Source organism: Cyprinus carpio, chromosome B1 (assembly GCF_018340385.1).
Source record: "Cyprinus carpio isolate SPL01 chromosome B1, ASM1834038v1, whole genome shotgun sequence".
NCBI lineage: Eukaryota > Metazoa > Chordata > Actinopteri > Cypriniformes > Cyprinidae > Cyprinus > Cyprinus carpio.
In genome coordinates, this window is record NC_056597.1 from 813,510 (window position 1) to 841,020 (window position 27,511).

The 27,511-nt window shown below is 36.2% G+C and overlaps 1 protein-coding gene and 1 pseudogene across 1 annotated transcript in view; one reads left to right on the top strand and one right to left on the bottom strand.

Moving 5' to 3' along the window:
• The window catches only part of LOC109101754 (neurotrypsin-like), a 32,636-nt gene extending 30,050 nt beyond the window's left edge, over positions 1-2,586 (top strand). Inside the window, exon 13 of the mRNA XM_042716131.1 lies at positions 375-2,586. Coding sequence (XP_042572065.1) covers positions 375-682 — 308 coding nt within the window. The 3' untranslated portion in view covers positions 683-2,586. The remainder of the gene's footprint in view (positions 1-374) is intronic.
• A 2,177-nt stretch (positions 2,587-4,763) lies between these two features.
• Positions 4,764-27,511, bottom strand: part of LOC122135829 — a 62,255-nt pseudogene continuing 39,507 nt past the window's right edge.

Consider the following 27,511-nt stretch of genomic DNA (forward strand, 5'->3'; position numbering starts at 1 on the left):
GCTGTCTGGTCTCATCAAAAAGGACATACATGACAGTAGTAACATCCATACAGAGCTGTAATCAGAGAACATGAGGAAATCATCAAGGAACTACACAGGGTGTAATTATGATGTCAGTTTTAAGCAGTTACAGATTATCATGTGACATCAGAGAACATGAGGAATATTCTAACAGTCACGTTGTGTTGTAAATCACCTGTGTCTTCTCTTAGTCAGTGGACTTCAGTATTCTTAACAGACTTCTAAAATGTGATGAATGAAGCATGTAATGACACTGAAAGAAAAGCGACTACATGCTCCACTGCATATGTGAACAGTTAAGTGATCTCTTTTAGACTTCAAGAAAAACTTGTTGGATTTTTTTCTTTTCTCAGGTCGTGCATATTCAAAAACTCTCCAGCAGGCTTCGATTTCCGTGTTGAGCAAGCGTCAGTGCGAGCAGCGCTATTCTGACCAGTTCACCAGTCGCATGCTGTGCGCCGGCTCCTCCCACGATGACCACCGTGTCGACAGTTGCCGTGGAGATAGCGGCGGTCCGCTGGTGTGTGAGAGGTCGAGTGGAAGTTGGGTTGTATATGGGGTCACATCATGGGGTCACGCGTGTCGACTGCAAGACGCACCTGGCGTCTACACCAAAGTCTCTGCCTTCGTACCCTGGATTAAGAAGCTCATTGGCAAGTAGGGCCCAGAAAAATCAACCAATAACAGACAGTCTGACTGTGCGGGCAGAAAAATGAAGCACACTTTTAGAGTAAGAAGCTTTCAAGCTAAATATGTTTTAGATTACAGTTTAAAATAGATTATAGTTTCATAAAACTAGCTGAAATCAACTACACATAAGTCTTAATGGTCGGAGAGAATTATGTAGAGCCTGGCTTTAAATACAGTAAGATCATCACAAAATTTTAACTTTGCTGTAAAAGTTACAGTGAAAAAGGTTTATGCTTGAAACAATACAAAGTTGCTTCAGTAACTTTATCTGGTTTTAACAATGGTTAGATATTTTTACTGGAAAACACACTCTCTCTCTCTCTCTCTCTCTCTCTCTCTCTCTCTCTCTCTCACACACACACACACATACACACACACACACACACACACACACACACACAGGCCTATAATAGCGATGTGTGGATTGGTCTTAAATCGGCAGGTGAAATTATTGCAGGTTTTCTTTCTTTTTTTCTTTTTTATAATGAAAGCACTTCTAGGTTGAAGAGACCACAATGGTGAGTGTGGAGTTATTGATTTTTATTACAAATTACGAAAACAATAATGAAAGGATATCTGTGTGACTATGTACTTTATGCCATTAAGAGACAGAAACTATTTGAGCCTGTAAAATGGGAAGAGTAATGTTCCACTTTGATACTGAAGAACGTTCCAGTGGCTTGAAATCACATCAAGATTTAATGCTGAAATGAGAAGATTCTGGATTTCCTGCTAAGAAATGTATGGTAATTCTAAACTCCTGGGATATGGTTACCATGCCTTTGCTAAGTAACTGACCACATCACCTCATCGACACATTAAATGACATCATAATGCTCCACAGGAACCATGACATCATTTATTATAGCACAGATGTTCGTAATGATAACTGGACTGAGGTTTTCTATATCTCAACATCAGGACAAAAAGCACATCATATATTTGCTTATATGGGAGTTATGTGCAATGCAAAACTGTTTATACCTCCTTGTTTTAATGTTGTGATAATGCATTTAATTTCAGCATAATTAACTTGTGTTTTATTTTCTGTTATGTCTATATTACACATCTGTGAGTATGTTTTATGAAAGTAGTCTTTATAAAAACTACACCCCTTTTTTTAAAACAACAACAACTGGTCTGTGTATATAAAAAAGCTGACCAACCACAAACTCTTATTTTGCACAAACTAAGGTGTTGCAGTTTAGACTTTTGTAAATTTGTTTTTCTAATGCATCATTCAGTCATATTGTAATCTTCTGTTAATTAACTGTACTATGAAAACTGTAAAAAGTGTTAATTTGTTCACACAAGGTCAATAATTCTGTGTTTAGTATTGCCTTTATATATGTTTAAATATTTCTGAACATGGCATGGTGCTTTTATTATTGCCTAAAATTGTATGTCAAGTCATGTTTTATGTGACTCTATTTATAATGGCTGCCATTATGGTAAATAATATTTAGAGGAACTTAAGATCACAAAAAGCTATATACAGTTGTCTTACAACTTCAGTTTTAAACATTTCACAATTGGTATAAAATTTGTCGTTGGAATAAAGTACTGTTTCTTAAATTAGAAGATTTGATTAGAGAAAATTCGAGAGGAAAAACAGTATGTTTTATATTTGAGGAAGTTTCTGAGAAAATGGTTAGCTTTAGATTTTCTGAGTACAGCTAGCTTTGTTTTGTTCGCACAGTGGTCAGTGTGTACAGACCTGACAGTGCAATGTTAGTGTCGTCTTTTCATAAAAGCCCTTTGTTTACACAGGTCCATTGTGTGTATATGTGTGTTGACAATGCATTTTAAATACACTTCTCCTTTGAGCTCATCTCTATGGAGACAATTTGACCTAAATGAATTTTCAGAAATGCATGTAAGATTGTTTTTGTATTCATTCACTACTTCCTGAAGCAGAAAACATTATATGATCTACTTAAAGTAAATCTGAACGTGAAAGTAAATGTAATATTTGATCCATGAGAATAACTCTGCAGTTACACAAGCAGGAGGGGGAGACGTTTCTCAAAGACTCTTTATCTAGTGAAAAATGATCAATCCTGATGGCTCACAGAGAGAGGGAGAGATGTGTGACAGTGATTGAGATTGAGCGCAGTGTTACAGCGCCATCTTGAGGATACTGTTGAATTCAATCGCTTATTTATGGACGAACTGTGGAACTATCCAGTTTAAACAAGCATTTTCGCAGCTAAATATTTCATTAGGATCATAGACTATGACAGAAATCAGTGATCACTTACTTCGGTTACTTTATGATACTGTATCTAATATAAGATGAAACTATATAATTAAGGGAGATTGTAACTACTCACAAAAAAGTAGTGATGTCGTATCAATAAAATGGTACAAAGCAGGATCTGAGAAACAGACATTCAACCAAACGAAGACAGTATCATAACAGAAACAGACCAAGTTCCTTATTAAAACAGAACACCAAAACAAGATTCAATGTAGCCTACAACAATTTGGATGAATCAAAATTAAAATTGTGTATGCACAATGCAAATGTTTTTTTTTCTTTGCTTAGTTAATTTTAATTAATTTTACAATTACTTATTTTAATTGGACTTTTTAATGATTTAATTACCTTAGCTTTTAATTAAACTCACAAACCCCCTGCAATTAATCTACAAACCCCATGTAATGTTAATGCACTTCATTTCCAACAAATGGAATATATTTTCTTACTCTTACTCTTTTCAATAGATTATCTTATTTAAATCAATGTGATAAACAAGTTAGGCCAAAAGTTATCGAAAAGCAATCTAAAAGTCTGATTATATTATCTAAAATGTGTAATGTAATGAATTATGTTACTATGTAATTTGGAATCAGTAGCCTAATGGACTACAATTTGTAAGTAACCTACCTAGCTCTGAGTGTAGACAACTTCATTGATTATAAAGGAAATTTGTGCAGAAGTGGTTATAAAGGGAGTGCACTCCATTCAGAATTTGAATAAAAGTTTTGTTTTTATGCTTCAGCAGTGAAACTGTAATAAGTGAATTGATTCTGGAACCGGGACTGTTGTAAACATGAGCCACAAAAGCTTTTCAGTTTCATCACCAGCGACACATTAATATAAAACAATACAGCCTGCTACAATACTAATGTGTAATGTGTGGCATATTAAAGCTCATACTCACCATTAAAAAATAGTTGAGGGTAGTGGGTCTCTGGATAAAATCTCTCCAATGTCTTTCCAGTGATGGCATTTTGCTACAAAATTTGATTTGCCGTACAGGAAATCTTATCCGCAGATGAGCAAAGTTTTTTATTTTCTTCAGAGTAATCATTAAGGCAGGAGTTGGTAGTAGTTTTTTATTTTATTCAGAGTAATCATTAAGACATAAGTTTGTGGTAGGTGTGTTACCCTCCTCTATCTTTCCCGTCAGCTAAATGCTGCTGAATACCGGCAGTTTTGTAGTTGATTAAAATGTTCATTTTTGGAATTTGATGACTGGCACCCGGTGCCACGTCTACTTCCGTAAAACAATTTTCTCTAAGTAAAAGTGAAACTCAAGTTGAAATTTTTAAAAACTGTACTTAAGGTTAGCGAAGAAATATTTGCAGCCTACTTCGTTTTTATCCCAGAGACACAACAACCTGTACGTTCATTTGTACAGATAGCACATGATCCATCTGCCTGTATAAAATACAGGATGCTTTTTATATGACACTGAGAAAAATATGTAGAATCAGATCTAGATCTTAACACACTGGTGATTCATTACTTGTACATTTCTTTAAATAAGCCCATTTTAATGTCATTGCGGCCTGTGACCACTAGAGAGAAGTATTTAATTGAAAATATAATCACCACAGCCTAGCAATAAGGTTTTATATAAATAAACCCGTGCACCTACCTTAATAGCTTGTGATCCCGTTCTTCATACTGTGCTTAATAAAGTAAATATAAGATAATATCCGAGTTTCGTAACTTCTACTTCCACTCTGTCCATTCATTAGGTCAACAGGGTACAGTAGGTATATCAAACAGAGACAGAACTTTGCAAGAAATGTTTTACGGAAACATGAATCTCTCCAGTGTTTATTGAATATATATAGTTATTTACATATTTCTCAAAGCACTTTCTCACCTTATTGAGGCAAATAGTTTTCAAAAATAAAAGTCACATTTCAAATTCATCAGCCAATCAGTTGCAGTCCAGTGGGCAGGGCTAAGGCTACCTGGCTACAGATGTATGCCTAGACACACACACGCACACAAGGGCTTATGTATTTACCCTTACACACACACACACACACACACACACACACACACACACACACACACACAAACTGAAATCATTGCCACTCTTCAGGCCACTGTGTCTAGAACAACAGTAACTGGGACGTGGACTGAGACATTGACATCACAATGACATCACTCCATTAACCAGTTTAAAGCTGATGCAGAAAACTTGAGTGTGCTCTTTATTTCTTCATAATGATTCTTAACATTCTGCATCTTCACTTTGATTGGCTGATAGATTGACTGACTGATATATTTGCAAGAGTGAGGTTATGAACAGTGGTTGTGCAGTTCTAAATCTCTCTCGATGAAGACGTATAAAATCTAAAGCCGTACCTTTATATACAGTGACTGATGGGGCAAAGTATATATAGGAGGAAGTCTGAAGACATTTTCATTTTTCAGTTTCAGTCTTTATGCAGTCTTTGTTTAGCTCCATCTGAAGTTCAAGGGTCACAGTTACATCACCGTACCTCACTGAAAAAAGAAACTGACCTTTTGCAACAATGTCATGTTGCCATGGACACACAATACTGTTTGGTTTGGATTTCCAGAGGCACCAATGATTGGTGAGTTGAATTTCTGACCTTTGCTCTGCAAGCTTGCAGGTAGGTGGCATTGAGTACCATTCAAGTGTCTAGTTTCCATTGAGGGCTGAATCTGGATCTTTGAACCAGGGGAGCGTTGGTTTGGTTAGGGCTACCTGACCTTCTGTAGTTCCTCTCTGAGCCAGGCCGGTAGCGGCTGACCCAGTCTGTGCAGCAGCTTAGATAATTCAATGTTCTGCTCCCTGTAGAATCTGGAGAGAAATGCTCGTGACTAGAAAAGGAAAGAGTAAAAAGAACACATTTTTTACTGTGCAGAACAGCTACAGACTTTTGTATAAAATATAGGGGTGAAATGGGACACATTTTCAATTTCGGTATAGGTCTTTTGGTTTGGCATGCACTTGTACCTAACAAATGTTTTGACTAACTCCATTTGAAACTCCTTTTCCCCCTAGCAACTTTCACAAAGGACTGGATATTGTTGGTTCAGCTAGCAAGGGCTGGACGGTATATATAGTAGACTTTGTAAGGTATCAATTATTTTCAAGAAAGATGGGAAAAGAGCATTTATATCAATATACTTTGATGTTGCGAGTGGAAAAAAAAGAGGACACAGACTGAACTGCTTCAGGAAAAGCACACAGTCCAAGTTGTCCTAAACAAGACGTGCCTAAATCAAGTGCTTCAAACTAACTCAAAAGCATACCGTTTAAATCTTCTTGACCTTATGTCAGATGCATGATATGTAATGCTTTTCTAAAGGTGTTTTCCTCAGCACATGGCTTGCGTCTTATGGTTGTATTCTTATGTGTACTGTATATGTTAGAAAGTAACGTGAGCATTTCCATTTTGCATAAAGATTGGCCTGTGTCTGTTAAAGTTGTTAAAAAAGAGTGCAATAATTCAGGCTAAAAAACACATTTTGATAAAATATTTTGCATCCAAAAATGGAATCACTTAAGACATCTGTTTAGTAAGCCACTGTTTAATAAAACAGGAAAAACAAAGGAATTTTGTTGTTTTTTGCTGTACCAAAAACATACCAAACTATGACTTAGCACGTACTAAACCATCATTTTTGTGTACCATTACAACCCTAATAGTATATGTACAATGTTATTAAAGGGATAGGTCACCATAAAAACAAGAACATTCTGTCATAATTTATTCATCCTCATTCCATTCCAAACCTGTATGAATTTCTTCCTCTGTGGAACACAAAAGAAGAGGTTTTTTGGAAATGTCAGTGTTTTTTTTTGGCCGTAATGTGTTTTTTTGTACACTGACTTTTACAGTGTGGACAAAAACAGTTGAAACATTCTTCAGAATATCTTCTTTTGTGTTCATACACTCAGAAAAAAGGTACAAAAGCTGTACATGTAAGGTATAGACCCTTTAGGTACAAAGGTGTAGCTTTTGAAAAAGTACCTTCCTAGCTTTTGTGAGTGTAGGTTTGGAATGACACAAGAGTGAGTAAATGTAAGATTTTTTTTTAGGTGAAAAAAAAAAAACTTAGAAGAAGAAATAGAGAAATAAGAGGTGAGAGTCAGAGATGTTCTGTAGGTATCAGTTATTCAGAACATGAGCTACAGACATGTTAGCTGTTGCAAAATTGAACAGTCAGAGGTCAGAATGAGTTCTCTCTCTCTGTGACCCATATTACTCAATGATGGCAGACCTCTATAATGCAGCTGTAATCATTAAAGATTAAAGACTCCATTTTGCTCAGAGTTTACTGTTGTTAGGTGGTACCTCAGAGTCCATGGGTGGGTATTTGCGGCCCTTGCTCTTCCCCAAACATTTAGTCCTGCCCCCTTCCAACAGCTGACACCAAAAGCCCTTCTGAGGATCAAACCTGTGAATAAAGAGAGAACTATTTACAATGTAAACAAAAACATCTTTCCAATTTGCATATTCATTGTAATATATAGCCTACTGTATATATTGTGTTCATCAATCTATATTAAGTCTCTCAATACCTTTTTGATTTCTACACTCAGCAATGGAGGAAATCCGGAAAAACTGAAGAACGTTGCACACACACACACACACACACACACACACACACACACACACACACACACACACACACATATAGATCTGACTGACAGATGTCTGCTGTAACCTTGTCTGTCTGTCAGATGAGACATGGCCTGGTTTGATAAGCATTCAGAAACACATCGGCAATCTCCAACAGCTCTCAGCAAAATGTGATAGAAAGTGTGTGTGTGTGTGTGTATGTTTGTTTCGTGGCAAAGCAGTAAGCAGGGGGTACTTTGAAACATGAACTACGACACATTTGTGACAGAATGTATTTTTTTGTTTTGTTTTACTCTCTCACCGTCTTCTTTTTTTGGTCTCACTTAATCCCATTTCTTCTTCCTGCTCTACAGTTTTCTTAGATATTCTGTGTTTAGTCTCAGTCCCAGAAAATACAGAGAGAATAAAGAACATAAGAGCCTTTTTTCTAACTCTGGGCACTTTTATATCCCCAGGGTGATTTATTTTAAAACCAAGATTTATTTATTTATTTGTTACTTTATGAGTGTCATATTAAAATTGCCTTGGAAACTTATACGCTCTATGTTTTTTTTAGCAAGGTAAAAAACATTGCCTTGGTTGCACCCTTAAAGTATTATTATTTCATAGGTGATAATCTAATAAAAAAATTAATAGGTTAGTGTACAATAATTTATATACATTTAAAAGTTTTATAAAGTCTTATCAAAAAATAATATTTAATCATCTGTAATTTTGTCAAATTATGCATTCAAAGCTGATCTGCTCAGTAAATGTAGATTCTTTATTTATAAATCAAAGCCAGACAGAATGTTTAACAAACATCTTTGGATTATTTGTGTGATACAATCAACAAGCACCAGCTGAGGACTGCAGGCCATTGGCTGAAATGGTTTTACTACCGAATTACTGCAAATTTGTATTTTCTTGATTGCAAGTGAAGCCACAAAAAGAAGTGATAGTAACTGAAACTGACAGAAAACAAGAAAAAGTAGAAACAGGCATGTTGGGAGACTGAGAGAGAGAAACAGAAGAGATGTGTGGAGAGATGAACTGAGAAAGACTCAAACAGAGGGAGGTTATTAATAAAAGCCAAAGATTGATGGAGCTGTCTGCGGTAGAGAACACATGCAGAGACTCACAGAATGTTCAAACGAGAGAGAGAGAGACAAAGAGAGAATGAGAGAGAGCGAGAGAGAGAGAGAGAGAGAGAGAGAGAGAGAGAGGGAGAGAGACACTGGAGAGAGATACATCTGACACAGTTAATACTGAGTTGAATGTTTTGGTCTCTTATATCAATGGCTGTAGAATGAAAAATGTGACACAACCATTGCTTCATTTCAAAATACCACAGTTTCTTTCTTCTTTTTTTGCCACAATGAATTTTAGGTTGTTTAGGACCCACTAAAAATATCTTATATTTATTCATTTTTCATTAATCATAGTGTGCATTATTTTAAAGAAAATATTTATTTTTTATGATTAAAAATTCTAATTAATTTTAATTTTGATAATTTTCTGTCCCAAAGTTGAGATGAGCGAATGTCATTTACACTTGATTGTATTTCATGAAATATATTAAATGTATTACAGTACAATAGGATTCGTACATATGGTCCAAAACAACATTTTGTCATACTTGCTAAAGATGGGTGAAAAATAGGAGAAAAAGTACCTGCCACAAACATTTCTTGCCATTTATTATTTAAAAAAATATATATATATATATATATATATTTATTTTTTGGTATGTTCGGCTATTTTTATAGCCATGAATTTCACATTTTTAATAAAAAATATATTATTTTCTTCATTTTTGTGGTTTCATGTGAGGAATATTCCACGTGTTGCCACATGGTGTTCTGGAGAAGAAGAAAAAAAACTTCTGGTATCAGATAAACTTCTCCGGTAAAAGTTGTTTTAAGTCATGAGTTGTGACAGATGTTTTCTTTTTGGCAATCTGTATGAAATTGATTTGAGTCGCAAGTTATAACAGCAAGAGTCAGTTCAAACATGACTGAACATGCTGAGTGTTCATTCTGAAATATTAATTAGTAGAAGGCATGGCCTCATCCTCTGACAGGTGGTTTTTCAGCCCACTAAGTGAAGCATTGTTTGGCAATGAACCACACAGCAAATTGTTGTCTTGCACACATGCAAATTGTAAGAATGTACATGACACTTTAAGAGCAATCTAACACAAAGAGAGAAAGTGTCAGATGCCTAACGAGCTGTTTTTTAATTGGAGAGGCCAGATGAAGTTAATCTTCTTGCTCTCTCATGCTGTGTTAATGGCTACAGCCAGATTATAACAATTAATCTCATTTAGGATCTGTACAGATTATACAGGCATCAACTGCTGGGAACATGGATCTATCAACTCATTTTTATCAGCTGATTCTCAAACACATGGGACCAGGGACAGCATGGATGACAGGCTCGCTCCTGTTTCATATCTCTGGATGAGCCTGTATCCATCTGTGTGTGTGTATGGTTTCGTTTGTGTATCCAAGTATGGACCAAATGTTGTTTTCTCAGTGATGGTAAAACCTAAAAAACTACCATCTCTGGACCTACAGTCAAAGCAAAAATTATTCAGACACCAGACATAATTTAATATATTTTTTTTTACTAGTGGGTGCAGGACACTATAGTTCATAAATGTAAGTGAGGATAGCAACATAAAGTGAAAGTATGACATATTATACCCCCAAATTCTTCATACAGTGGACTACCAGTGAAACTTGGGATCAAAAATTATTCAGACACTTTGACCTGACCATGTTTTGCTTAAGTGTTTTTCTTTAATTGCTAATGCAAATTTTTGACATCACAGACTGAACAAAATTAAGCACTGCTTGGAAAATCGGTTGCACCCTAAACTGGTTTTGATCTAATTGTGTACTTAAAGTTAACAGACTGAATAATTTTTGGTTGATTGTAATCCCTTACATACCTTTCTATAAGAGTTATCTGACGTTGTCAATTTAAATTTGTTCTGACACAGTTTAATTCTGAGTTCTTGTCATATTTTATTACCATTTTCTAAACTATAGTGAATAAACTGTGATTATAATGTGAGAAATGTTGAAGGTGTCTGAATAAATTTAGGTTTGACTGTACATCACACAGCTGCATTGGAGAAACTTATTATTTGTAGAGCTGTCAAAGTTAATGCATGCAATTTAATCAAATAGGTTTTGTGCTTAACACTTATTGAATTTGATTATTATAACTGTTCATTAATTTTCAACAAAGTCACCAGCAAAATGTCACCAATTAGTGAAACAACATTAATTCACTTAAAATGTTAATGCCAAAAACCAGAGGAGGACTTTTTATAATAATAATAATAATATAATAATAATAATAATAATAATAATAATAATAATATAAGTAATGATTTCTGTGACACTGAAGACTGCAGTACATGGTTAGCTGAAAAATAATAAAATAAATGTTTAAATAAATGAAAATAGAAAATTATTTGATATTGTAATAATATTTCACTATTTATGACCGTTTTTGTGTATTCTTGATGAAATAAACACAGTCATGGTGGGCACAAGAAAACATAACATTTTAACAACAACAACCCAAACTTTTGAATGGTAGTGTACTTATTAAACTTATGAAAAACAGCAAAAGAAATTCATGTTTTGGGATATTATAGAATAACTGCAATTATGCAAATTTGGGAGGTCCCCACTTAATATAAAATGTTTATGTGTGTGTGACCCTTACGTGAGTGCCTGGGAGTAGTTTGTAATAGGGAGTGACACCCCAGAAATTTCTGAAGCTCGTGCCATCACTTTAGCTGGGTTCATTCCTCAGCTGCTGTCCATCAATAATTATCAGCTGCAGGGAAAAGACAGACAGAAGTACACAATTCAAAAAATGTGCGGTAAAAATACTGAAAATCAGCGAAGAGTTGGTCCAGATGGTTACCTGGTTTGGAGGGTAGTATCTTTTATGGTGAGCCATCTCTCCAGGTGTGTGGCATAGAGTCCCAGGTACGAGACAGCGGTTCTGGAGAGAGCGCAGCTCAGGTGGAGCAAGCCTGGTCTGCTGAAATTACTTCGTAGAAACTAAACTGCAATGCTGCTAGGTCCTCATGAGCCCTCTGATGCTGCCAGTGAAATTAAAACCTTTTTACAAACCAAAACCAACTGCACAGTGATTTCAATATTATTCAAAATGATTATAAAACAATCTCAACTCCACATGTATTATTTGTTAAGTAGTCATGTAATAAGCAAGATAATGTACAGGGCTTCAATTGTATTTAATCTGGAATATTCTTTTAAATCCATTAGATGAGATCAAAAATCTTCTCTTTTCAGGTTCTTGTGGTGAGCGGTAGCAGCTTCATGCGGGGCCCTCCTGTGCATGTTGTTGATGAGATTTCTGCTGCTCACACAAACTTGCGTTTTACACAACCAGTGATGTTTCTCACTCACACTTGCACATATTCAGTCTCTCCACAGTAATCACACATGAACATGTGCACCGCTTGCTTCCTTCCTACGGAAATCCACCAAGCACACCCGACACGCATACACAAAATACATGATTTCATGTATTTAAGCTGTGTATATATTACTTTTGCACTAAATCAGTGAAATGTGTAATAAAGGTGTAAGAAAATATCAAACACAGTGCCATCTATAGGTCAGAAAGAGTAATGTGTGTATCTGTACATATATTTTTTGAGCTCCCTTCAGATGCTAAAATGTTTTTTTTTTTTGGCTCTATGGATGAATTTATATGCCTTTTTATTTAAAATTCAAACTAGCCAGCTCTCCTAAAGTAAAAGTCTCCTAAAGTAACACATGCACACTACTTTCTGATTTAGCTTCATAGTTTTTGAATATAATTATGGAAATAATATATTTATATAATAACACAAATATAACAATATGAATATAAGACATGGAGTGTTGTTTTTTGTTCCTTAAATAATAATAACTAAATGCCTCCTGTTTATTTTTTTGGCATTTATTACAAGCTGCATTTGAGTAATTCTGCACAGCATATTCATTCTCATTCTCATGTACCTATTACATTAAAGTTTGACTGTATTCTGATGTATTGGTTTGATAGCTTGACTTTTCACAGCTGCCACTGGAGTAGCGTTGCAAAGCAATCAGAAATTATCTTTGTCTGGATATGTATGATATAAAAAGACTACTCCACTCCAAATAGCTATTTTCTATTTTAATCTTTTATTCATATACTAGCAAGCTGATTGGTGCTCAATTAAAATTTGCAAGTATATATTTTTTCCTAGTATAGCTTAGATACTTTTTTTCTTTAAAAAAAATAATAATATTGAAGAGTAGTGTACATATATCAAAATATGAATTTAATCCTAATTAATAATGGAAAACTCTTGTGCATGTCAACATGGTCAAAGGCATTAACTTTTTTTTTTTTTTTTTGTCACAGCGAGGTCTCTTTCAGCAATCCGATCCACAACTCTGATTGGTCAATTCTACTAGTCTTTGCTTTGTGATTGGTCAGTGTCATACCTGGTACCAGCTGTATGCCCTGTCTGAAGGGTTGTAATCAGCAGAGTAAGGATTTTGGCTTTAGGCATATAGAGCAGCAGCTCGTTTGGCTTCTCCTCAGAAGGAAAAGTAAATTGCGCTCTTTCTCAAAAACAGGAAATCTGTGCTGAGGGGGGGGGGGGGGGGGGGTCATTAGAGGGTACCAGGAAGAACTTCCATGTACCTTTGAACGCGCGAGGTGTATGAAGTTAGAGAAAACTACCACAAAAGACAAATTCAAACACAGCATATACGTGTCATTTACAGTGGGAAATTTTGCTACAGAAGATCTGTCCTGCGACCCCTTTATGAAAAGTGCTTGCGGCAGGAATATTCTAGGTCATGACAAATAAGATCTATCCAGATAAAAAAAGGCAAATCTTTAAAACAAGTGTAAAAATATCCCGTTTACTAACCTTTTGTATGGAGCCCTGCACAACATATTGTGTCCACAAATTAAGAATTTGTTCCTACAACTTATTAATTATTCCATAGTTTTACATAAATCATGGCCATGGTTGTACTAATTTGTTCCTCAAGGGAACAAATTAGTAAAGTTGTGGCGGCACATTTCACCTAAAATGAAAGGAACAAAATATAATTAAATGTGTGCCATGAATTAATAAGTCCTGGAAGTGAATTTGTAATTCATGGCATGCCATTTGTGTGGCTCTGTAACATGTTAGTGTCCACACTTTTATTATTTAAAAAATTTTGTTAATTTGGTTTATTAAAAATTCTAAATATTAATAATTAATAAACATCTTGTAATTAATTGGTTGCCACAAGACATTAAGACTAGACAAACAATTTATAATATAATAATATTTTATCAACTGACCTATAAAACCCTAAAATTGACAGTAGCAGATGAAGAAATTAAATTTTCCCGACAAAAAATATGCTACAAACATATTTAAACACTTAAATCTGAGAATAACTGCTCCTACAAAATGACTGTGTCTATCAGAACTTAAGAATAGCAATTCAAACAGAAAGAGATATTGAGAAATGATTTTTAAACATTTCAATTTGTAGCTAATAATATTGTTTTATATTAAACGTTTGACTTTGAAAAGAAACAATACTCCAGATCTGTCTTCCAGATCAAAACATTACATGGAGTATTACCAAAACAGTGGAAGATCAGGTTAAGTATTTGTGCTTTGACCTACTTAATATTAATGAGCTACGCCCTTAACCACTTACGTGATTGTCATAAAACCAATATTTCCTCCCAAAAAACATTGGTAACAAGTGACAACCCACGGCAACACATGTGTCCTGGTGCACAGGAACACTACTTCACACTTCCACCAGTCGATGCCTTTGTGGTAGTTGTTGCGTGTTGAAAAAACTGAAAAACTCCCCTCGATATTGTTTTCACACTGGGAAAGTTGCTGGAGATAAAGGGATGCATGATCAGGAAAGGAGGTAGAGTGCTGTCGTGCCTGATGAGAGAGGAGCGAGAGCAGGATGAGAGAGAGAGAGAGAGAGAGAAGAGGTGAAAGAGAGAAAGGAGGAGGGCAGGAGTAGAAAGGAAAGAAGGAGGAGTTAAGTTAATCAAACGAGCCCTTCCCCTGCTAAGATGAAATAATATGTGCAGCTGATCGCGCTGAAGAGAAACATTTTAGGCCTGAGACTTCCAGCCCACCAGATCGCGAGAAACTAAGAGCGACATGGGATCAAATACACCATTTACCTTATGGAGTTTTTTTTCTGTGTGTGTTGCAAGTTTTTGTGATACAGCAGGAAAGAAGATGAGTGCAGCGAGGAGAAGTGTTTAAACAAGACAGTGTCTTGACACCAATCACAAATCTTACAGCCCAAAACAGCGCTGTTCTGTCTTTTCCCCTTGTTTCTACCTCCCCAGCCCTCTGGGGAATGTGTCTGTATTGTTCTCCTCTACAGCTGAACCTACGCGCGTGGGTTGCACTTTCATCATTTCCAGCGGCACAAGGTAGATATGAAGCAGGATCAAGGGGAACAGTGAAGCGAGGAGATACGCACGACACGCACACACACGCGGCTTTTGAAGCGCCTACAAAAGGGAAAAGACGGGAAGAAACATGCTCTCGTAACGAAAATAAAGAAACAGAATTACCTGTTTTCTGAGGCCCGACCCACCATTAAACTTGGGCAGCCTGTCCCAGGTCTCTCTTTGGACCAGATTGTCCTTATGCCGTTTATCATCGCATGGGTTCTGAAGAACAATATCATAAATGAGATCAGGTGTAAAAGTTCTATTCAAATAAATACAGGGATCTGTTAACAGAAGCACGAGACAGTGGACGAGACAAAGGTCTGCAACTTGTGACGCTACAGTATATGAGATCTCAGGATTTCAGTAATTTTCCATACGGACAGACGATTTTAATAGAATATCTCTAGTAGTCCAAGCCCTATTTAGATGGTATTTGTTTTCAGGGCCGTTACAGTATCTGTTTTTTTAAAGTAATTTTTACCGCAGATGTGTCATTCTAATTTACACATGTAACAAATCACCTAAAAATTTTTTAAGGTCAGTACAAACTATTATGTAAAACTGTACTAGCCAAACGCTTTAACGATCCTATATGCTGCATCTTTTCAGTGATTAAACTATAGTTGGAGCAACCAAACAAAAAATAAAGCTAAAAATTGTGCAAAACCCCCATAAATTTTAGAGGTTGTCCCTGTGAGAAGTTGTAAAGTGCGATATCTTTTCATTTTCTGGTGGCTTTTCAGGGGTCAACATTCACTTGCGACACATGGAGTGCTTGAGGTTACAACAGTTACAAAGGCCTACACGGTCACAGAGAGTGGGCTTTTTATGTCAGTTTGCACAAAAATTGCTATTTTTACCCTGTGATATAATTTTCTTGAGGACAATTTATGTAAGGTAAAGCGGCTGTATTTCTTAAAAAGCAATCATAAAAATAAGCCTCAAATTATTGAATGGTATCCTATAGAAATAAAATAAAATAAAAAATAGGTTGGGAAACTGTTTTGAAAAAGAAGTGACGTATTGCTCACCATGATGATTTATTTCATATCGATTTAAATGTTAATGAAAATAGTTTTGAGGATATGGTTCATATGACTGACGCTGCCATAGCGGAGGTCTCTGGTCTGGGGAAGAGTGTGAAGTACTTGTTTGCGAGCTGCAGGGGAGGGAGTGTGTGTGTAGCCTCAGGTTGGTCCAGCATTTCGGGAAGTTAGCCAGGCTTAGTGAACGTATACCAGCCCAAAGCGGTCGTTCCCATTAGTTGGAAAGATGAGTCATAATATACTGATCTACAGAGAGGAAGAAACAAGAGAAATTGAGTTTTCATTCATTTCATCATCAGTAAACAGCAGTGCCTCTGCTATTATAACATTTCCGGCTAATATATAACAATCCTCTAACATGCGAGGTAATCACTTTGCATATGTACTTTTATTACGACTAACTTTTCATTTCTGGTGACTAAATGATGTCATATATTAGCCAAATGGCTAATACATCTCAGATTTTTACTCGCCAGTGTGTGAGTTGGCATAGGAAAAAAATTATTGCTCAGTGGTTGCTTTTTCTAAGCTCAGGAGACTTAGGATGAGATTCTCATATATCTTCTTCTTTTAGTATCAACAGCATTTCAGATGGTTTCTCCTAAAAATCCTTAGGAGAAATTGAAGTAGACACAAATGAGCCCTGCGACATGAGAAGGGGTATATTTGAGCCAGAAATCAAAGATGTCGAAAACAGTAGAATGGTTGGAGAAGGAAAACAGAATAGATGATCTTTATTGTCATGCTGCAATCTCTATCAAGACTCACATTATAGGAAACAATGTAGATTTTATTGATCATAGTGGTTGCTCCTTTCTAAGCTCAGGATACTTAGTTGTGATTCTCATGTATTTCTCATTTTAGTCTCAACAGTGTCTCAGATGTTTCTCCTAAAAATTCTTAGGATAAATAAAAATAGACACAACTGAGACATGAGAAGGTTCTGAAAGAAAGGAATCCAAGATGACAATGGAGAGGAAAACATGAGTATGAGATCTACTTTATTGTTCTTGCTGTAATCTCTTTGCAAAGACCCCATTATATAAAAAACATTTTACTGCTCAAGGAATGTTGCTGTTGCTTTTTTTATGCATATGGGGGTTTTCACCTTTAATGGCAGGACAAGTCGGAGTAGAGACAGGAAAAACATTGGACTTAGGAAGTACCTTTAGCTGGGAATTCGAAACGCGCTTGTTGTTTGAGGCACAGTTGTGCATCATGTAGATGCTGCTCCCGCCCACAAGGCTATGGCTCTGACAGACTGTTACTCTACGCTCAGGATACTAAGTGTGATTCTCTTATATTGTCTAATTGAGATATCAGCTTTGTCTTAAGATGTCTTCAGTTTTATTTTAGGAGAAACCAATAACTGTTTACTAAATAGCGTGCGTAGCAAATCGGAGGATGAACGTCATTGTTTACATGCGGGCATCAATTTTACATTTCAGATTCATATCAGGGATGTTACTAGACTTTAACATGGTGTTACATTTTATCTTCAATGTCCAGCATTGTATACACTTCACACCTTTTCATTTTTAAAACACACTAGAAAGGACTTAGATGTAAAGATGTTTAGTAATAAGAGCAATACCTTTTTTTTTAACAAATGTAACACTAGTGTACCAGTATTTTTTTTTTCTTTTAGTATTAACATTTTGTCTTGTACAGCCCATTTTTGCTGCTGTTAAATCACTGTGCAATAAAAACACTGTCTACATAAAACAACTTCAAATATGACAATTCATCTATTGGTCTTTGATTGAAATGTGGATAAATGACATTGAAGCTAACCAGAGGGAAGAAAATTAAAACAAAAAAAGAGATCTCTTTACCGTTTCAAAATTTCTCCTTAGCTAGAGAGTCTGGATCTGCTCACATTTGTCTCCTTTCAGCTTTAGAAGAGAAATCAACAACATCACACTGTGCTCAGATATTTCTCCTTAGCTAAAGACTCTGGTGGTCTCACATTTGTCTTCTCAAAGTTTTCAAGTTAGATATCTCAACCGCATCACACGATATGCCAGATATTTCACCTAGTCTAAAGACCCTGGTGGTCTCATATTTGTCTTCTTCAAAGCTTTAGAAGAGACCTCAACAACTTTACACACTGTGCTCTGATGTTTCTCTTACACTAAAGACTCAAGAGCTCTCACATTTGTCTCCTTTAAAGGTTTAGAAGAGATCTCAACAACATCACACACTGTGGTCTGATATTTCTCCTTAGGTCTAGAATCTCTCTGGTTCTCGCATCACATTTGTCTCCTCAAAAGTCTAGAAAAGGTCCTCCAACAACATCACACACTGTTTGCTCAGATACACTAGAAACTCGAGAGTGCTCACATTTGTCTCCTCTAAATTTCAGAACAGTGATCTCAATAATTTTACAATGTGCACCAAGTCTAGAATGCTCCTTCAATATTAGCTCAAACAATTCTTCCATGTATTAATTTAATCAAATTAGTCAATTAATAATATCAAGGCATTTTTGTGCCCTTCAGCAAAGAAAGCTCCAGGGTTACATTTTCTGCAGATCAGTTTTGATTAAGGCATCCAGTACATTACTATTTCCGACAACAAATTATGTGCCTACATACATAAACATTGTCCTATAAAAAGTAACATTACCCTTATTTTCTGCATAATTTCTCTCTCAATGTAGCCTTTAACTCGGAATTATTGAATCCCCCCCCCCTTTTATATTAGTGCCTTGGCTTGACGCACACTTTGTAAAGTTGCTTAGATCTCTTCTAAAGCTTTACAGGAGACAAATATGGAGACCCCAGATTAATTTAGCTAAAGAGTCAAATCTGAGCACAGTTTGTGATGTTGTTGAGATCTTTTCTAAAGCTTTAAAGGAGACAAATATGAGAGATCCAGAGTCTCTAGCTAAGGAGAAATACCCGAGCAGAGTGTGTGATGTTGTTAAGATCTCTTAGTCTCTTATAAAAGAGATAAAATGTGAGAGATCCAGAGTCTCTAGGTAGGGAGAAATATCTGAGCACAGTGTGTGTGATGCTTTTGAGATCTTGTTTGAAACTTTGGAGGAGAAAAATGCGAGACCACCAGAGTTTTTAGACTAGGAGAAATATCTGAGCACAGTGTATGATGTTGTTAGGAGATCTCTTTTAAAGTTTTAAAGGAGACCACTGTGAGAATGTTTAGAGTTTTTTGTCTCAGGTTTGAGAAGCAGGAGACCCAAGCAAAAATCTCCATTCGATCTTAAAGTAACCTCATTTCTGTCTATGAGAAATATTTGAGATGTTAAAGATATCTCACTTTTGATTTTTCTTTCCTATGGGGGAGGCTAAGTATAAGTTTAGGACAGATATATTTTCACTCGCGAACACTCTCTAGTACTTCAGAGTTTCACTCTCCGTCAAGTAATCTGTGCTATTTTTCAGTCCATCTGAATGGATTGCGCCTGTATTTGACGTATCGTAAACTCTAGTGTGAAGGTGCACGACTCACCGTCGATTTCTCTCACACACGCAGAGAGAGAGAGAGAGAGAGAGAGAGAGAGAGAGAGAGAGAGAGACAGAGAGAGAGAATTACAGCACTACATGGTAAACAATAGTTCCTTTGGATTTTTTCAGCTTTTAAGAACTGCCGGCCGGTTTTCTTGTAGTTTGCGGGACTAATGCGCAAACGGCAAGCTGCATTGCTGGCGCCTCAACTATTATAGTCCCTGTTTTGATTTCAGCAAATGCACACAACCTGAATTAATATCCATAAATCCAGCAGCTTGTTATTCCTTAGTGCATTTCATATTGTTCTTATTAGTACGGAATTTGTATCATTATTATCAGTATTTCTTTTTTTTCCCCAATTTATTTTTTTACAGAAACACTGAATGTACCAAAAAAGCACCACCACCAGTGCTAAATTCAGTTAAAATGACTAATATGCATACATGGTATCAAGTTTTAATTCTAAATACTAATAATTTCTATCTTAAATAAGACTTGATTATCATATTACAATACTTGAACTGACTGATGTTAAGAGTGTTCTTTTTTGTATTCTTTCAAATATAAAAAAACTGTGGCCATTTTTTACAAACCTATTATGTCTGTGGTTTTAAAAAAGGTAAACTAAGAAACTTACTAGCCAATAGTGATTCAATTGCAAAGCTGTCATGTAGAGGGTTGTATAATGAAATATGCAGATGTTGAGGTGATGTTGATCATTTGGTTTGGTGGCAGTCTTTGATAAAGGCTAAATGTCGCTTAGCAAACCCTATACTCTTGCACTGGGGTGTGCTGATTTCCTGTGTCTGGGCCCTTTATTTGGGGTGGTTCAGAGCACGCCCTGGGGCACATTCAATTACAGCAGGCTGATCAGAAGCGGTCTTTCATGTGAGTGAGGTAAGCCCAGCTGGGGATGCGTCCACTTCAGTGTGGAGTGGAGCTGTAAATCTGATGTAATCCACTAAAGTAAGGTCACTCGCGGACAGTGTCAGTGTGGAGATTTAGGATCAATACAATTAACAAGGGTCTGCGGAGAGAAGAGAAAAGATGAGAGAGGAGTGAGGGAGGGAAAGCACAGGAAAAAAAGAAGAGCGACGAAGTTTTATTGGGTCTCTATGCTTGACTGGTTTAGTAGGTTGCATTGCGAGAGGAGAGGAGAGGAGAGGAGAGGTATGCCGTGGCTCACTAGTTTTAAACAGACACTCAGCCGGTAATGCCAGGCAGGGCTGAACGCTAAAATTCACCTGACCCAGGACAAAGTTTTTATCACCCATATTTCACACATTCATCCAGGTGCAATGAGTAGTGCTATGAGATAGGGGCCCTTAGGGGCCTCCCCTCGTCACAGGGTCTGGGACAGCATTCCCAGATGTCCCTCCTCAATGACGGCCTTGAAGCTAGGCATCCTTCACGTTTACAATAAAATCTTATATAAAACCTTAAAGCTAGACTTAATAATTGATTATATGTTTTTAACTTTTATATCTGTACTTTTATATCACTTAAATTCCTCCCATATCGGCCTATAAAGAATGGTACCTGATAATGCGTATATCTTCAAACATTGTGAATTAAACAAGAAACAATAGTGCAATATTTCACCAAGTCAAAACAATGCTGCATAATGCCATTAATAGATTACAATAATAGATGTATACACTCCTGTTCAAAAGTTCTGGGGTTCTTAAGAAATTATGCTTCTCATTGATCACAAGGGAAACAATTAAGATCTTTCTATTCAACATGGAATCCTGAATTTTTTTTATCACAGTTTCCACAAAAATCTTCAGCACAACTGCTTTCAACACTAAACAATAGATAAAATATGTGTTTATAAAGGAAAACATAAATAAATGCTTATTTAGCACCCTAATCATCATATTAGAATGATTTCTGAAGGACTTCACATGGCACTGAGACTATGAAGTAATGTCTGCTGAAAATTCAGCTTTGCCATCACAGACAATAAATGACATTTTAAAATATACCTGAAATAAACAATTATTGGAAATTGTAATAATATTTCACAATTTTACTCTTTTGATTAAAAAACAAAAACAAAAAAACAAAACACAATGCAATGCACCTTGGTGAGCGTAAGAGAAAATCTTATCAGCCCCCACAACCTTTTAATGGTAATGAATACAGTATATAGAATAATAAATAATTAACAGATAGCACAACAATTACATAAAAGTAAAGTGCAATATGAAATGAAATAATGTAAACAATTACTATTACCATATTATTATATACTGTATATAAATAAAATATAGTAATAAAAAATATTATGTTTTTATCTTTGCAATGATGCATGTTTCTTTTTATTTTGTCAAAAGGAAAATAGAAATGAAAAAATGGTTCTGTATTTTTATTACAAGCAGAAAAGCAATATTAATAATGGTTGTTAACAAAAAATACCATGAACCAGCAAAGGCAGCAGAAGTCACATCAGAAGCTGCACAACCTGTACAGCCAACTAAGCATCCACACGTTTTAGCAGAACTTTACCATTGGCATCCATCCATTTTCCATATAACTCTTAAAATCTATCTAGACATAAGAACTGCTATATTATTTTAACTGTTAAGTAATTGAAGGTCAAAGAAGACAATGATCCTTAATTAGAGCACCACTGTCTCCTCTAGACGAAAAGTGTTTTTTATAATCAGCCAGGATCTGGTTGGAGCTTGTAGAATGGACTCTGTCTCAGGGCTAAGTGCCGCTCCCTCAGAAGGCTGCTGTGGATGTCGTTGGAGGCACGGCAATGGCAGCAGGCTCTGATTGATGGATGGGATGCTAGGTGACCGTGAGCAGGGTGGGGAATATTTATGGGATAATGAGACAAGTTTAGCAGCTTCTGTCACACTGGCATGCTTTATGCCAGGCCGGTGTAACACACACACTCTAGCGTAACACACAACGCAGCCGCCGAATTCAATTTAACCCTCACGGGAAAAAACGAATGGGACCCCTGATATTAAAAAGATTGTCAAGCATTATAAAGTATTTTGGTGGGATTGTGGTGAATGTTCGCCTTCGCTCCACACACATAAGTGAACACATGGCTTTTCCCATATGTACAACATCAATCTGACCTCACTGAACACAAGTTCTGCTGTACCACAAACAGACTGATCAAGATATGATTATTATGCTGTGCTTTTCATCAATCAATAACAAACACACACATAAGCTTTGTAAGATAGACATAAACCAGAAACCAACAACAAACCCTACACATACACACAGCCATAGGTTGTATGATTCATTTTAAAAAAAAACCTTGTGCTAGCAGGCAGGGTAAAGAAAGAGAGCAAGCAAAAAGAGGATAAGAGAGTGAGTGAGAAAAAAAAGCGTCCTTAAAAGGATCTCAGGTCCAAAGGCATCTATCCTGCTTGTACAACACACACTTGAGAATGGCAGCACAAGCCACCATTTTAAAAAACAGCTAAATTTTGGACTACCTATCTTGAACATGCACACACAGAACACACAGCGAAAGGATCTTAAGGGTTCCAAACAGATGTTCCTTCTGGAAGAGGTTCAGGACCTGACAGAATTATAAATCACTACCTAGCCTGGAAAAGACATGAAAATTTAACGTGCCGACCAGCAAACACTATGATATATGCAATCAACACACGACACACACACACAATATAAAAGAACGCACACACACACACACACACACACACACACCACACACAACACACACACACACACTACACACACACACACACACACACACAACATGAGAGAAGCCTCCAATTACCACTTCTTCACCTTTCACTGTGACTATGGGCATTAAAGGTCTAGTGTTTCAGAAAGGTTACTTAAATTGGAATGTGAAGTTAACACAAGGGGCATAATATCTACTAGTTACTGTAACTACAATTTGCTTGCATCATTTGTTCTTAAAGCAAGACTTAAGCTTTCTGTAATGAGAAGTCACTTAAATGGCAGCAAAACTACATTTCAATAGAGTTTAAACAGAAGAACAGGACATACAATAAATAAACTATTAATACATTTAAAACAACTTAATCTAAAATTAGTAAGTGGCAATAAGTAAAAAAAAATAAGCATATAAAAATGTACAAAAAAATAGTATATTTATTTATGCATATAAACAAATATTAAACAACCACATCTCAAATTAGTAAGTGGCAATAAGTAAAAAAAACAAAAAAAAAAAAAAAAAAAAAAAAACTAATAAAATAAACAGTATTTTACTAATTTTATTTAATGTATTTATTAATTTAAATTACTATCACATATTATTAATATTATATTATTATATTATATATAGTTTATAATTGTAACTATATAATTATTATATTGATAATTTTATTTCATAAACCGTTACTTCTGCGATAATTACTTTTATATTTGGGATTACGACTTTTTCAGTTTAAAGCCAGATTCAAATGCTCTAACATTCTGGCCACGATTTTATCTGTCTGAGGCAAATTTTGATCCACCAACAGCTGGTTAAAAAAATTGCATGCAATAAATGTAAGTTTTAATCATGGAACACACAATACTCAGTAACCAGGCTAAGTTGTAACATACAGCTTGTGCCCTTGGACAATCAAACTAACAAACAAACACAAAACCCAGACACAGCTAAGAGCAGGAAAAGTCATACTTTTCTCCATTCGTCTATAGGCAACAATCAATTTGACTAGAAAAACTACAATTCTTATACTATAAGTTGCTTTTTTTTTTTTTTTTTTTTTTTTCCATCTTGATAATTAATTAACCAGTTTTAAATGTTGTATCATACTGCAGTTTTGTCAGTATAAATATCTATTCTATTCTATTCTATTCTATTCTATTCTATTCTATTCTATTCTATTCTGTTGTATCATACTGCAGTTTTGTCAGTAACTTGATTTTCTGTTCTTGGTAGTAGTAATCTTGACCTACATTGTTCAGATTGTTGCTACAAGATTATCACATGTACTTATAATGAACTTGGCCTGACCATGGCATTTACACACACACACACACACACACCCACACCACACCACACACACACACACACACACACACACACACACACACACACACACACACACACACACACTTCCTCTGCCAGCATATTATATTAAAGGAACAGTTCACCCAAAACTGTTAACTGCTGCTGCAACAAGATCGAAGTCAGTGAGCTGAACTGGAGAATTTTCCAGAAGTCAGTCTGATTCATGATACCAATGATTGCAGACTTTGTGAAGTAGATCAACCAGTTTCATTTAAAAAACATACACATACACTTCATGGGTTCACAAGACTTGGGCCCGGTTCCCCAAAACGTTCTTATCCGCTAAGTAGTTCTTAACCTATTCCTTAACCTCTCTCTTAATTTTGATTCCCGACACGTTCGTACGCTAAGTATATCTTCTGTAAGTCACACTTTCGTAAGGTTGGTCTGGACCATTCGTAAGCTTTCTCTTAGCTTTGTTTGAGCTCAAGACGCTAGTCGCCGCCACTTTGCAGCAGTCTTTAGAAATCAGGGCAGCGCAGTACAAGTCCAACTATGGTATGTTGACAATGTTGTGGCTCAAACAAATGATTTTATGTTATGGACATTTTAAGACTAATAATAAAAAATGTTCGCAATGGATTCAGGCAGGTCCTAGTTATGAAGTTGACTTTATTTGGTATCAGAAACTAATATGGTGGTAATTAGCCTAGGCTATTTCGTAATGTCATTTAAAGCGTTTAAATTGGCAGTCACTTTTGATAATTAAATCTGGCAAACCATTTGGCTCTAAATGGCTAAGATCTATAAATGGGTAAGCATGGTGGTGTCCAGTAAGCGACCAACTATGGCAGCGATCCAACTATCCTTGTATTGAATCAAAGACGGCGCCGGCAGCGGAGCTGTTTAGGTCCAATGTCAATTTTTTTTATTCGGCAAAACTTAAGCCCCTTTTGACATTTTTGCCTGACGTATTAAAAAAACATCGCCTCCCACTACACTACACAGACAACTCACTGGACCTTCTCAGACCTGCGCTTGCCAGGCTAACGCGGAGGAATTTTGCTTTGAACCCTGAAGTCCAGCTGCTTGCAGCGCTAAGGTTTTTTTGCTACAGGGAGCTTCATCGAGGTCATGGGAGAGGGCTACGGCCTAAGCAAGACCTCGGTGTGGAGGTGCGTCCACATTGTCACCAACGCCCTTCTGCGCCATGGCAGGGGAATTCTGATTGTAAAGGACCTTACCATCAATATAAAAGTGTATTACATATATTTTTTAAGAAGTCGTTAAACCCATGTCAAGAAGCGGCACAAGTGGCACAACAGGGATAAGGAGGGTGGATGATTAGCGAGGATACCCGGTTCGTCTACCCGTCACAACATATCGTGTGAACATATTACTGACGATTGATAATTTAATTAATAGTCTATATTTTACGGATAACTTTGTTAAAATAAATGTTACTGGAATAATTTGAGGAATGTTTCATTTGCATAGAACGTGTTGTCTTTCTTAACGCCGTAATGCACCTTCGCGTGAAGTTGAAAATCGATTCCTGAGCAATCGATGCCAACTTATTCAGCACCTTCACTTGGGACAGCCCTTTGTAACGTCGGACGTAAGAGGCAGCGTGTTAAGAAGCTTCCTAAGGGACACTTCGGGGAACACACTTAGGAACATAAACAACTTTGGTAAGATGTATCTTTCGAGTCTTCTTACCGCGCTAAGAGTGAGCGTTATCGGGAAACCGGGGCCTTGGACTCTTATCATGATTTGCCATCATTTTTTTAATGATTAATAGCTTCGCAGTCTAGTATAGTTTCTTTAAAAATTGTGATTTTGCATTTCATGGCATAAAGTTGGACAATTCGCAATGCAGGTAGAATTTTCATGTTTGTATATTCTGATGCTATTCTACAGCTATTTCATTCACAGCTAAGTGGTATTGACACAGTTTAATATAGATTAAAAAAATAGTGGTGCTGAACAACCACTTTGTTGTTTGTATCATTCTCTAACTTTCCCTAAGATAGCATAACTTAACACTCAGAATCACACACCACACATACCATCAGCTCATTTAACAGGAGAGTCCCAGCTGGAAAATTTTGTCCTCAAGCGTCATTCCTCTCTTTCTGTCCTTTATGCTTTCTCTCTCTTGCTTAGACACAAACAAACACATATTCCTTCTCTCTTTTTCTCTGATTTGACACCCTTCCATTTACTGTGCAAACTGCTTAGTTCCGCTTATAGTCGCTCTCTCAGTGCTGCTGTTCTATGACCATCCATTATCAGGATAATTGAAAGTTGACATCAACATACATAATGATCTCAGCTGAACTTGTTGTGTTGCTCTTAAAGGATCAGCTAAAAAAATAAAAAGAATTAATCACCCATATTTTGTTCAAAACTCTGGTATTTTTCCTGGGAAAATAGAATATATCTTATGAATAATTTCCAATTAATTTACCTAATGATCTGCCACAGTCTAATCGGTCCTGCTACAGTTTCATGATGAACCCAAATTATATTTACACTTCTCATAATAACATAACATTGCATTTTGCATCATAGTTTTGGCAAAGCATGTCAATCAAACTAAAATCAAAATTGTGATATGGATTAGTGTGCATATGAAATACAAAAGGCTGCAATTTAATTAAGTCTATAGACTGGTTGCACTGTGTGTGTTCCAGCCTACATGCGGCAGGGGTGGCCTGAGCAACCAAAATGGGACTTATTGCCCACCCAAATCGAATTAGAAAATGCAGACCTGGGCAGGGTGGTCCTGAGCCCACCCAAATGACTGTCTTGCCCACCCAATCAGCTTGAATTAGATAAAGATTACGTTCATTTTTTTTGTGCAAAGATTAAAAACTAATTGAAGGTGACTGTATTTTGAGAAGTTTTAGATATAGCTT